This window comes from Pygoscelis adeliae, unplaced genomic scaffold (genome assembly GCF_000699105.1).
Source record: "Pygoscelis adeliae isolate BGI_AS28 unplaced genomic scaffold, ASM69910v1 Scaffold1, whole genome shotgun sequence".
Lineage (NCBI taxonomy): Eukaryota > Metazoa > Chordata > Aves > Sphenisciformes > Spheniscidae > Pygoscelis > Pygoscelis adeliae.
In genome coordinates, this window is record NW_008824051.1 from 1,747,987 (window position 1) to 1,762,064 (window position 14,078).

At 46.8% G+C, this 14,078-nt stretch overlaps 1 protein-coding gene across 3 annotated transcripts in view; it reads right to left on the reverse strand.

Annotated features, from left to right (window-relative positions):
- FOXN2 (forkhead box N2) overlaps positions 1-14,078 on the reverse strand; it is a 33,667-nt gene that overhangs the window by 10,138 nt on the left and 9,451 nt on the right. For 2 of the 3 annotated variants that reach the window (XM_009333616.1, XM_009333614.1), the window contains exons 2-3: positions 8,694-9,244; positions 1,656-1,780 (exon numbers count right to left, since the gene is read on the reverse strand). In XM_009333616.1, the coding sequence (XP_009331891.1) occupies positions 1,656-1,780; positions 8,694-9,230 (662 nt within the window). In that variant the 5' untranslated portion in view covers positions 9,231-9,244. Of the gene's footprint in view, positions 1-1,655; positions 1,781-8,693; positions 9,245-11,873; positions 11,960-14,078 lie in introns of those variants that run through there. The other variant, XM_009333615.1, reaches the window with a different exon arrangement.

A 14,078-nucleotide genomic window follows, 5' to 3' on the forward strand; every position in this document is an offset into this window, starting at 1 on the left:
ATTTCAGTGCATTGTATTTATACAAGCTAGGTAAATCATACTTCAATGCTTGTATCGTTGGACTAATCTTGAAGACCTTGGAGATATTAAAAGCTTAACTGGTCAAGGCTCCGAACGACCTGCCCTAGGCTGAGTCTGTCTTGATCCTCTGGCTGGACAGACAACATCCAGAGATCCCTTCCCATCTGTATTCTCTAAATTTTAAAGTTGGACCACGTTAACATAGACACAGTGTTAACAAAGCTTTCAAGGCCCAAACCTTCACTCGAGTTGTACTGAAAAACAGAAGTCCATGCCCTTACGTAGAAACATGAATGCCTGTAAAAACATTATCATCTAGAGTCCAATTACAGTAGTTTCAACAATCTTTGTTCCCATAAAACAAAGCCTGACAATACTATCAGCCATCTCATATTTTCCGATTTGACTATTTCTTAATACTTAAATGCTACAGGCTTATTTTAGTAATGCTCCCGTTCCAGCAGAAAGCTGGAAAACAGGGCACTTCTGCCTGGCTCGTTCAAACCCAAGATGACTCTTTGCAGCTCAAGATGGCTGGAAGGTGAGAGACCCCCGTTATATCTTGTAGGTTACAAGCCCAGCTGGAAGAGCCCATGCCGCACAAATCTTCAGCCGCTGCCAGACATGCATGGGGGCTTGCATGGGGGTGCCAGCTCCCAGGGTCAATGTCCTGTTGGACCCTGAGAAATGTCTGCTCAATGTTACCAGTTTTACATCCTGCTCCAGTAATCCCAGTTCCTCCTGTTTGTTAAGGAAACTCCTCGCAGTAAGGTTAAGGCATAGGGCAATGTACAGAGACCTTAATTATCTCTTATCTCGCCCAAATTCCTTGCTGAACTAGATAAACCAGCCATGTGCCTACCTAAGAACTGAGCTCACCAACAGCAACGCATTCCTCTCTGCTTTACGTCCTCCTCTCCAGGCTGACGCAGCTGGCGTTCCTCTTCCTCTACTGAGAACGCATGACGTTGACTTCAAATTCTCCAAAATCTATTGCCTAATCTTAAAATGTGTCGGATGCGGAAGCCCTGATTTCAGAAGTCTTGCACGCTCCACCTCAGAGTATGTTTATGGTAAAGGCTGTTCTTCCCATCCCTGCTGCAAAATGCTTTTAACAGCCTCGGAGAAAAACACCCCGCTCTTAGACCAGCCTCTCTAAGCATCTCAGATTGTAGAAATTTGATTGTTTTTGACAACAGCATAGAACATATACATTTTACAACCAGCTGGGTGACTTACAGGAGAAGACACACACTTCCAGGCTAGCAGCACCAGGCACCCTAGATCAGTCCCGGTGAACTGTGCTTGAAGGAGGATTTTGCTCCAGTTCCTGGGACTGCCTGCCCTCCAGAGAAATGGGGCTCACCGGTAAGCACCCAGCACAGCCCCGACCTTCTTTTAAACTCTCCCACAGTTACGAAGACGACTGGGACACAAACCCCAGATCTGCTATCTGGGAAACCTGAGCTCATTACGTCTCCCCGCCTCGTCTAGCCGGTCTCACCTAAGGCCCACTCAAATTCTTCTCTCGGGTGGCAAGCTGGTAACAGCGCGTCAGCATCCGCACGGGCATTTCCTCTGCTAGGTGGAGTAACGTAACTGCGCGCCGCACTCGGATGAGAAAATTCACCTACCTTGGTGGTGACGCCGGCGGAGTATAAAATGCAAGTGCTGAGGGAAAAGGCTGCTTTTTCAGTGCTTGGACAAGATTAGGTTTATATTCTGGGTCAACGCACCATAACGAACCTTTTCCATTCACCTGGAAGAAAGAAGTACTGCAAATTAGAAAATCCAGGGACCAGGGTGTTACAGTCATTTCTAATTTAATATTCCCATGACGCAGCAAAAGGCAATGACGTAGGCATCCACCGCTGTACAGCTGATGTACATCACCTGCATGAAAAGCAGAGGCTTCTAAACCAAATGTGCGGTCCCGAGACCCACGTTATACGGTATGGAAACATCTGTCTTGTAGTTTGGGATAGCATCTCCAAAGCCCCATTTCCATTCACGTTCGTCCACTGAAAGTTTTAAACCTTATTTAAACACTTGGTAAATACAGCTGTGAGTTTAAGGATCTGTCCAGGCATCAGTGAACTGATCAGCAGTCTTTTGATTAACAGGTTTCTAAGTGAGAAACCAAAGCACCTTTCCCTTCGCTTAGATACGGCCACATACTAATTTAACTTTACACCACCCTGACGACACCAACCCTACAACATCCGGCAACTTGCCCGATGCCCAGCTACAAAACAGATTATTCCCACTTTTTCAAAATCTGAAAATGTAATTAATGTATTTTTGGTGCACCTAACAATGTAAGCACTACTGTGCTAGTCATTCTTGATATTAAATTTGATATGCCGAAAGTTAAGCAAAGCAAAGCACCTCCCGCTCCTCTCATACAGTAAATATGTGAAGAAACCCATAAAGAAAAACATCTGTTTTTTGAGCCTGCTAGTTCTTGCAACATAAAGAGGAAAATTAAATAGGAAAATTTAAAACAATTCTATAATCAATGACCTGATAGATCAGCTAACAGCTCTACAGGTAGCAGCACCAGTTTTTTTGGGGGGAAACCAGATGTTACAGGGGTGGTCATTCACATGGCAGAAGGATGGGGCAGCTCTACACCTGAACGGGAGGATCCTTCTATAGGATTTTTGGGGAAAAAGTCTCAGAGCAAAAACCCAAGCTCCGTGGAGCACCTGCTGCGAGCCCACAGAGGGCAGCTGGCCTCCTGCTGCTGGTATCAAGGGGGTATTAATGCCGTTTTATGGATGGGATACGCCATGACTTATTTAAGGCTGAAAAGGACCCACAAAGCACGTAAGTCTGTGGTCCTATTTAAGTCACAGGACTTTTCCTGAAAAGAGGAAATATTTTGCTATCGATAGTGAAAAATCAAACTGGGGAGAGCTCCAGCTGAGAAACAGAGAGATGTTGCTCCATAGTTTTAGTTGAAGTCACTGCCTTTCATAAAGATCTCTGAGCTGCAGCATCTCCGAGTTCTTTATTTTTTTAACCTGAATCTTTCTTATACTCATCTTTTCATGCTAAACTTGAGCACAGCCTGTAAGATACCTATCAAGAAGCTTACCTATAATTAAACAGCCGATTCCTTCACCGTGGTGACTGGCAGGATGATTTAGCCAGCTAGGTACTAATGGGGGGTATCCTCCCAACTGGCTCCATCCGTCATCTCAATGATAGCCTAATGCCCTGATCCCTTCCCTACCCCCCTCTGGAGCTGGACCCGTTCCCTGGCCAGCCAGCCAGCTCATTACTTTTCCCCTGTCAAAGACCCTGCCTAACTCTGGCTTCCCCCCCTGCTTCAGTGGTTTTGAGGCTCTCGCCCTCAGGGAGCAGCGGGAACTCCCCTGACCAGCACACCACTGCTCTACACTATTTTATCTGCTACTTTAGGTGAGCACTTCTACTTGATGCCTAATTCAGTTCAGCTGTGGACTGCAGCCAGAATGGGCTTAGTTTCCCTCTTTCATCTTCCCAGCCACTTATTCCCACCAGCTTGCTGCCCTGACAATATAATACGGTGATTTTGGGTGGGTATTGCAACAGGGAGCTGAACCTGGGCACACCCTGAAGCCATACAGACACTCAATCCAATGCAAGAGGCAATAAACAGGGTGACTCCTTCTTTGGGTAGTAAGATTGGGTTAGGTGTAAAGCGAAACCATGCTTCCACCCACCATTATTTGTACTAAAAGCAGACACTGAGCAAAAGAGATGGTGCCCATGGGCTGCTCGTGTGCGCCACTGCACTCATGTCTGCTGCTTAGCAGGCATGCAGTGGAAAGCCAACACAGGTCTAAAGTTAGTGCCATGCTTTAGGGGAAAGCCGTGCACAGCTGGAGCTGAAAACCCCATAAAACACAGATACATCCAGCTTTAAAACAAACCAGTGGTCTAACCACAGCAACAAAAAAAGGCTGTGCCGTTTCTCCTAGCAAAGACAAAGCCTGGGCAACCCAAAATGCTAAACCGCCTTTGGAGGTTACTATTTCACGTCAACAGTGGGGCAACTGTTGATGTGCTAGCTGAAATGTAGATGTAACTTTAATTTACCATCTACCGAAACATCCCTCCAGAGTCAGCGCAGAGCAGCCACCAGGCTGTTTTGACTCTCCATCTCAAAATGAGCGCGCAGTTAAATTGTTCTAAGGTTATTTTTGGTCGACTATCATCTCTTCTGCATCTTTCCAACATTTCTTATTTCACTTGCAGGATTTTATCTAGCCAAATAAAGAAAATTGGGAAGGAAAGTAATTCCTGCATTTTGAAGCATTGGACTATTTCATAACAACAGTAAGTTCCTAGTCCCCAGCATTTTGGGGCGTGATTATAGCAACGTGGGTTGGAAACAAGATGCCCCCCATGGTGCAGCTTCATCCTTTACTACCACCCCGCCACGGTCCCTCATCTGCTAGCACTGAAGTATGACCATGGAATATGACCAGACCAGCGAGGAAAGCCCAAGGAGCAACCGAAGCGGAGCAACTCAGCCGGCATCGGTGGCTTGGGCTCGCTGCACAGGCAGACACCCATCCCCACGCTGCAGAAAGCCCTCCATAAGCTTCAGCCCTGGGCAGCAGCCCCGGCTCCATCGGGTTCGGGCAGTTCTCACCAGCTGCTTCCACTTGAGCTAGGTGAACCACTGGAAAATACTATGCGTGTGCATGGAGGTATATCGTATATTCACCAAGAGGTTTATCAGAGAACAGACAGCTCTCTCCTATCTCTGCAGGCTTATAGATGTGACCTGCTTTTTGCCCGAATATTTGAATAGCCACACAGATTGTTTACCACCATCTCTTGTCAAGAAAATAAAAAAAGACAAACCCTAAAAGAAGGAAAAAAAACCCTAAAACACACATCTACCAAGAAGAAGAAAGGGAGATCTGTTGGAAGATATTCAAGCCCTGTCCCCCCCCGACCTCAAGAGGAGGAAGCGGCAGAGCTACATCCATGTGAGCAGTGGAATACCAAATTGATGCTTGACGCAGACGCCACTCCTGCCTCCTCACACCTTTTCTCCCCAGTGGTATCGATTAATAAAAAATCCCCAAACCCACAATTGTAAAAAGAAGTCTAGCAAAGAGCAGGGAGACTCTTCAGGGCTTCCAACTCCAAACCGCTTTTCACTTCAGGTCCTCCCGTGCTGTATATCACACACTGCTCCCTCAAATAAAGCAATACCCCACTGTAGACCTCACTCCCCCCAACCCCAAGGCTGTGTGACGGTACTTAAGATGCAAAGAGCATTAGCAATATCTTCTAAGGATCGCTAGCCCATAATCACAGCTCCGCATCTTCAGGGGCACCAGGGCCACAGCAGGTATGCTGGAAGGCAAGCAGGTGTCCCAGGGACCGGCTCCAGCACTGTCCCCTTGCTTTCCATCAGCTCCAGCTCCCAACCACCATTACCAGAGAACCACTGAAACCTCGTCTGTCTGGATGACTGCGGACATGAGCTCAACTGCAGCTCTAATAAGAAAGGGTATTTCAGCTCGCAAGTCTATCACCTGGGGTAAACCTTAACAAACCACTTAGATACAGCAGCATCACAGTATGTGCGTACAGAAAGGCTCATGTATATTTTAGCAGAGATTTGACGTACATACATCCTGTTTCCATGGCATGAGAAGTTCCTCCTCTCGACTGCAGTGCTGGCTCATAAGACATCTCAAAGCAGTTACTTTCCCTTCAGTGCCCTTCAACTCATTAAAAGAAAGCCATAACCTACAGTATTTTTCAGCGATCCAAGCAAGGACAGCCTTCCCTCAACCTCTGCTGAATGCCATCCTAGACTCCCGAACACCCGCAGCCTGCTGCGACAGGCAGGGTGAAGGTATTTAGCTGGCTGATACGAACACACGTGCAAACAGAACGACCATCCACGGCTACGTCTGCAGCACGGCGTGGTGCAGCTCGGTGGAAATAGCTCTGCAGAGCAAGAGAGTTGGTGCTGGGGGATCACCTGCACGTGCCTTGGAGGTTTTTTCACTCCAGATCTGCTACAGCAGGGTCTTGTGGACAACGTCTGGGAGCAGTCAGGGCACAGCAAGCACGCTCCTGCAGCACCTCTTCCAGGTTAGCACCAGCCAAAATGAATCCCGTTCATGTGTCCCGAAACTGCCCTGCAGTACCAGCTCACATGGGTAAAGTGGGGGAAAAATCAGGAGATTCACTTCGAAACATGAAATCCAAACCAAAGTATCAGCATTATGGCAAACATGAGGAAGGACTACCTTTGCTGCCAGACCTCCAAGAGATGATTTTGTAGCTGATGGCCAGCTGCAATAGCCAAGGAGGGTGTCAGAAAGCAGCCTGCCCCGGGATGCGGGGGCACAGACCCTCCCCTCCTGTCAGACATTTACACTCTTCCAATACAAGAGCCCAGATTCATTTGAAAAGCTTTAAAACCCTTCTTACCCTGATATTACAGAATAAACATGCTCCTCTCATGCAACATGCCATAGGCATCTCTGCTACCACGGGCACTCAGGGTAGAAGAAAGCTGACTACATGCTCCTTTCGAGACACAATTAAGATGCCATTAACAAAGAAAAAAATGGAAGGAAACACAAAATTATCTCGCCCTCTCAGAGAAGCACCCAGAGGCATTGCTAGTGCATGGTTACAGGCAACACAATCAGCAAGACAAGGTTGCAAGCTACGGCCACTCCCTGCAAGAAGTGACACCTGAGGTGCGCATCCAAAGGGGTCTGCAGCATTCCTGTCATCCCCCGTGGAGTCTGTACGTGCCACAGACTTATTTTGCAGGAAGAATTTGGAGCAGTACCCTCATCTGGTCCTTTTCTAAGCAAGGCAGAGGGTAAAGATTTAACTACTGTGTGTTGGAAATGGGGAAGCTTCGGCAAAGTTCCAGGAGGGTCTTTTTTGGTTTTTTGTTTTTTTTTTTTTGGTAAATGCAGTTTCTGTTCTTAAGAATTAGAGAGTTGTGCAGTCTCTAGAGCCTTGGGAAAACGCTGACAGAGCACATGAGCATCACCTTACGGGTAGTGGTGGTACCTACTCTACGTTTTGTTTTTCCTACTAGAGGTGTCACATCTAGCAGCAAGCCATCCTTTGGCTTTCCTTCAGCCACTCTGAGCCCAGCAATACTGGTGGAGTCGGCAGGGTAAGCAGAGGACCGGGCAGCCTCAAGCTCCTGCCGCCCACATGCTGAGACACGAGGTTTGACTGGTAACTCCTAAATGGCAAGGGTTTCCAGGCTGGAAATGGGTGAGCTTTAAAGGGCAGATCCACACACAGCAGGAACTTGTACACCGATTTAGAAAATTTGCATTTCCTGCCCCAGTTCTTCTGAAACTCACGTCTCCCTTCCCAGACAGAACCACCCAGTCCTTTAAGGGCACTTTTGCCACCTGGGGCAGCGTGCAGTCACTGCTCAGGTCCACATCCTTCACACAGGCACAGCTTGCAGCAAAATGTCATTTTTTTCAGGGCAAAGCTGCTGCTTGGGAAAACAACACCCGAACAATGTAACATAAAAGCAGTGATATTGGGAAGCGGTGACGTTCAGCCCTCAAGTACGAGACAGTCATACCCCAGGCCCGCTGAGCTCCAGGCTGTACAGCCAGGACCTCTATCTTGACAGCAAGAGGCTGTCAAGCACGCCAGGCATTACATGCATGTCTGATAACAAGCCTGTTACCACTTCAGCTGATGTCCAAGCACATGGGCCCAGGATTTGTTTGTTGACTTTTGGTATGTGGTTTGTTGGTTTATTTAAGTCAGAGCCGGCTCTTTGAGGAATGGGATGGGAAATAAAAGAGGGAGGAAGGAAGTCGCTGGTAAAATCATACAAGTCAGAAGAAAGAATTTGTACAGAAAAGAGTATCCTTGACTTTAAGAAGTGAAGCTTGTTTCTGCATCACGCAGAGACACACACTGTTATGTTATGACAGAGGTTAAAGCAATACAATATATTAAATGCAGGAATTAAGATGGTTATTGGAAAGCTAGAGCTGTGCTAAGTATAAAAGAAGATCACAAGTGAAAGAGTCAGTTTAATAATCAAGACAGCTATTAGAGTGAGAAACACTCAGCCACGTACATACAGCGTGCCTGCAAGCAAGGGCGCCTTGCAGAAGACCACATCTGCACCCAAATGGTCAACACCCATGCTAGCCAAGCGGGGAAGCTGCTTGGCATCCCGTGATCTCTTCTGCTTCCCGGTGCGATTGTAGCCGTGGCCATGCTGGAAAAGCAGGGAAGGAGGAATACACCCCAAAATTTCAGCATGGGAAAATAGAGAGAGCACCAGTTTAAGAAGCTTCAGCAAAAAGGCATCCTAAGCCAGATGCCTAAAGTTTCAGGCTGGGTATTGCAGGCTAACAAAACTGTAAGTAAGTGGAAACAGTGTCCTTTGCAAAGCATGTCAGCCAGCTTTAAAAAGGAAGCAGCACAGCTAGCTCTACCCAGGTCAGTACTAAAGAAAACCAAGAGACTTTTGTCATGCTGTGATTTGTCAGAAGTGGCATTTCCAAACCATCTCCAGCTGCAAATAAAGTGTTAGAGGACATGGAGGGTAAAAATAAAACCCAAAAGTCCTTGAGAACAACAGAGTCTTCTCCATGTCCCTCTGAATGTCAAACTTGATCCACCTCCCTCCCGCCAGGTCTCACCTTGCCATGGCTTCTCTCCACCTTTCGGAAACACTTGTTCAAGGAGAGGTTGTGTCGAACTGAGTTCTTCCAGCCAGTGGGTGCCGTGGCAAAGTAGGGGAAGCGCTCCAGGATCCAGCTGTAGATTTCTTTGACTGGCAAGCTCTTGTTGGGGGAATGCTCGATCGCCATGTAAATGAGAAGGCTGAAAGAGTAAGGGGGTTTGGAAGTGGAGGATTTCTTTTCGGGGTTCTGGTAGCAGGATGGCGAGAAGGATGGCACGCTGTCGCCCTCAATGTCATATAAGGGGCTAACGATGGGAAGACCCTCACTTCCAAGGCTGAAGTTTGTTAGAAGGTTAGTACTTTCGTGCAGCCAGTTCAAATTTGTGAGCTCATCGTCTGCTGAATCTCTGTCCACCACAGTGGCCTTTGGCCTGCCGGCATCGCCTGCGTCGGGCAAGCTTCCCATCCCATGACACTGCCGTAGTCCTGCAGCTTTTTCTGCTCCTGGTGTTTCAGCTTTCTTATCCGGAGTCATTCCAGTGACTGGACCCATTTAGCTTTATTGGTCTGCAACAAAGGAGACAGTCAGAAATCAATGCAAACCTTCAAAATCATGTTCAATGGCAGCCCACTAAACCCAAACACAGTGCTGTAGCATCCCCACGCTGTGCAAGATACACTGCAGTCACTGATGAGAGCCAGGGTCCAACATAAGCCCCCCGGGTAATCTCATAAGCACGTGTTAACTACCCCTGGTTTATAACCAGAACTTATGGTAAGCACTTGGAAACTGCTGTATCTATCTTGAAATGCCAATTCGGACACAGAAATAATGGCTATTTTGATGTCAACATCTGAAATCTGAAAAAGACCTTAACAGGTAGGATCTAATCCATTCAGCGCTCACATTAACTCTTTAGTTATACTCTTTATATTGTAAATTGACCCTATTTAGAAGTGTTTGCCTTTGGTGCCCAAAGAGTAAAAAATAAGTTGCAAAACTTAAATCAGTGTAAAGTGAATTTGTGGTCTCAGCGCAAAAGAAGTCTTTACAACCCCCTACAAGTCACAGCCATTCCCAAGTGCTGCCCCTCATTTTCACCAGGGAAAGAACTGGCCAACCCATCAGTTCATCAGCCGGGGCCCGTGGAGCTGCCCAGGTCCAAAAGACCTTCTTTCCCCTCCTGCAAGGGCTTGCTGCTCTAACTCGGGCTTCCCTGCAGAGCAGAGGGTGGTGGCACCAGCTCTCAACGGGAAGGGACCATCTGCTGGGGTGGCAGCTCAGACCTGTTGCAGCAATAATGGCTGACCACTTGCTTTGACCTTTTCCCTAAATGAAAAAATATATATAAAATATAAAATAATATCTATTAAAATCTGCCACACAGAATGCATGGTCTAACAGACTACCCGTGCTTTAGAAGCATTACATTGACAAAAAGCATCTTCTTGCTCATAGAGTTTTAAAAGGGGTCATCTAGCGAACTATCTGATGCTAACGGCTGTTTTTTCTGCTGCTGTGACCATGTTAGAGCTTCACTGCACCTACAGCTTTGGCCAACATAACTGTACCAGAAGTACAGGCCAACAAAACCACTCTGAAGATGTGGTGTGTATATCTACATATATATACACACACACAGGGGCTATACCAGCCTGCTGTAAACATAAGGCACTCTGACTATGGATGCAGTTTACCAGCAAAGCTGAGGTTCATATTAACTGTAAAAAAAACCCAAAAAACCCCAAATAAAAAAAAAAAGAAACCAACCCAGTTCCCTGTCCCAGTACATGTGCTATCACTCTGGTTTCATGCTCCAGCTCCTACTGCAGGAGCTCAATTGCAAGACCAGGACAGTTTCCATATCGTATCTCACCAGACAGCTCTATGCAGTTACTGGGTATTTCCTTACAACCGTTTTTAGTAAACACATGGCTTCGTGCACTTGCATCTTCTCCTACAAAGTGGAGGCAAGGAGCTGGCCAGCTTGCGTACACGGTCTGGCTGTCTGTCCCACCTACAAAACCACACCACTGGCTGGCTCCAACCTGACAGCCTCACCATGTCCAAAGCAATTACATTGCCCAACATGCCTGGAGAGGTATTTGCCCAGCCTCCTTATTTTGGAGGAGGGGAGCAATGTGCACAATGGAGGCGTGACGTGGTGACATAGAAAGGCAACGGGATACATCCATTTTATGCTCCCCAACAGCAGCCAGAGCCCTGCCAGCCCCTGCCTGGCGCTGGGTAGACGCAGGGTGCAGAATTCGTGCCTCCCCCAGAAAATGCACGGCGTTTCCCACCAGCAGTTTCTTCTCGTCTCCTCATCTGCTCACACGCTTTCACACCAGCTATTGCAAAACTGTTTTGGCAGTAAAACCTGCACCTATGCTTACCAGTACTAGCACTGGAAACCATCCCCAAATTTTCTATTTAAGTGCAGGGACCAGCGTGATTAACTACCAGCTCAGTCATTAAAAAAAAATAATTAAAGCAAAGTGAACTGCTCAAATAGCTGGTCAAAAATAGCTTTGCTCTCCCTACAATTTACTTCTTCCCCAAGCCATCAGAGCAGATTTATATTGGCAGTCAGTGACTGCTGGCTTTAAACACAGCAATATATACATATGCTTATGTCATTTTTTCAATCCTTTCTTAAATTAAAAAACAAACAAAGGGCTAGTGATAAAATTCATACAGTGAGACAAACCCCAATTCTGCTGCAACGTGAGTTGCACCGTTTTCCTTATAACGATTAACTTTACCTCCTTGTTCCAGTGCCTCTTTAGCCAGCTACGTACTAGCTTACACCTCTCAGCTGTGTATTAGTAATTTTAGCACTCGGTTCATGTTGCATGAAATATCCCTTTGCAAATCTTCAGTCAGCACAGTAGATCAAGAACATGCACATGCACACACACACATGCAAGTTTTAGGTCACTGTATTTATTCCTTTGGTGAAGTGGGGCAATAAAGTCTGTTTTACAACACAAATACGGCCTGGGCATGCTCACAGCCTTCAAAAATATGGAGGGAAGAAAAACATATTAACTTCTTAAACTGGCACTTAAAATCAGGTAGGCTTTGTGGTGTCAATGCACTACTCGTTTGCATGTTGTTATGTGTTAGCAGAGAATCATTAGAATAATTAATACCCTACTTTAAAAAAAAATCATTTGCAAGCAATATACTTACAGCAAATAATATAGGCTAGTGCCACGTTTCTCATAGTAGATGCATTACAAAAATCCACATCTCATATTACCTTCTTAGTGCCTAGTTCACCACCTCGCACATCTTCTACATGAGCACATCAGCAGAAGTTAATTTTTTTTTTCTAGAAAGCTATAAAAGCCATTATTAGACTATTATCATCTATTAAATAAGAAAAAAAATAAAATCACAGTTCCATAACTGCTGCAGTTTTCAAAGGGTGTTCTGCAGTGGTCTAAATTGAATGCTGCATGAAGGATAATTTAAATATAGAAAAAGCAGAGTATGCAACAGGAAGAGTTATTTTAATGAAGTAACATTTAACTCCATTGTGATGGTAGTAATGAGACCGGTAACATCGATGACCACCAACTGACGATTTTGGCGCTGCCTTTCTGGAGACAGACAGTCTTCCTAGACAGCATCACCTCAGCCCCAACGACGTAACGTGCTTTACACCACGCTAACCTACCCTTGCTTTGTTTGATCTCAGAATATTGTAACCTCCAATTCTGTCCAGTTTACTCTGGCCTGCTGCCGCATCAGTCTGAAGAACAAACCAACATTGGCAGCCTTCCTACTGCAAAGGACTGCAAAGCCATCAAAAGCTCGCCCTTCCTGGAGACAAAGATCAACCACCACAACTCCAAGGGGTACTCCACAGATGGGGTCATTAACGGACATGTTAATGCCTGTCTCACCTCTCAAGCACCCAAGGGCCATGTGGACCACAGGATCTCCTCACCTCTCAAGCACCCAAGGGCCGTGCGGCTCATAGGACCTCCTCGCCTCTCAAGCACCCAAGGACCACGTGGACCATAGGACCGTCTCTATTCAGCTGAGACAGCACTGCTTTCTGCCTGTAGCAGCCTGGTGGGGAGCGACAGCAGTGCCACTGGTGTGTATCTGAAGGCACACAAGTGGTCAGCTTGTGTGCCCTCCAAAGCCCCTCTTCATTCACACAGACCCTTAACGACATTCAAAATTCACAATTTCTTTTCCTCCATGTGTGCTCTGCTTGGCCATAAGCAGGTGAGACTGTGAGAACACAGCTTCCAAGCTGTTGTTTTCAAGATTACCACTTCCAATATTTGGGGTTTAATATTTTATGTAAGGATCATGCGATTCACCAAAGCAGTCTTTGCTGTAAGCTAGCAGGGTTTTGTGGACAGGGATGACCCAGCCGGAGAGCCACAGTAAGAGCAAGGAGAGCAGACTGTGAGAAGAAAAGAGCACAAAGAAGCTCTCCAGTGCAGATGTCATGATAAAACCGTGTATGCTTGGACCCTCAGATTTTTTCCTAATGTTTCTTTCTCACTGTTACTGGCTAGAAGGGTCGATGCAAACAAGGTTAGAGGTAGCCACTAGGACTTGCTCTCCACAGTGCTCCCAGCCAAGCTGAATTAGGAGCACCGACGTGAAACAGAGAGGGAGGGGAGAGGGAAACCTAGCAGAAAGGCAAGGTTAAGAGCGCACATGAGCACTGCAAGGCCACTCAGTGAAATTTATCTTCCACTCCTTTATTCCCTTGCTGCCACCTTCCCCGCCTCTTCAGCTACTGCAGGGGCAGCAAAAGCCTTGCAAGAAAACCACCTCCAAATGACACGCACCTGCTCAGCTGCTGAGACACGCTCCCTGTCCCTCTTCTCCGGCTCTCCCGGAGCCACTTCTTACCGAAGGAGGATGGCAGATGGCAACCATTTAACCGACCTCTCCGGCTGGCACGTTGAATGCCCAGAGACTTGCTGCAATTCCCACGAGGACAGCCCCAGCCCCGCAGGCAGAGCCGGAAGGCAACTCCAGCCGTGCAAATGCAGAAATAACGTGCTTTAAGCGCACCGCTAAAAAATGTGCAACAGTTTACGCTCTGTCCCATGTGCTTTGCCCTACCAATAAGTACACAGTAACACAGCACACTGCTGTTAATTAGTATTAACACTTGCAACTGAAAGACTAAGTATTCAAAGCCTAAGAGCATCACGCATCCAAACCCTAAGGAACTCAAGCACCTATCTCCTGTAAGCACCTTCAAAAGAAAAGCCAACCAAAACATCTACTCCTCAAATACAAAGTACTGCAGCAGAGGTGCGCATTATTGTCGTGGTTTAACCCCAGCTGGCAACTAAGCACCACACAGCCGCTCGCTCACCCTCCCTCCCCGGTGGGATGGGGGGAGAGAATCGGAAG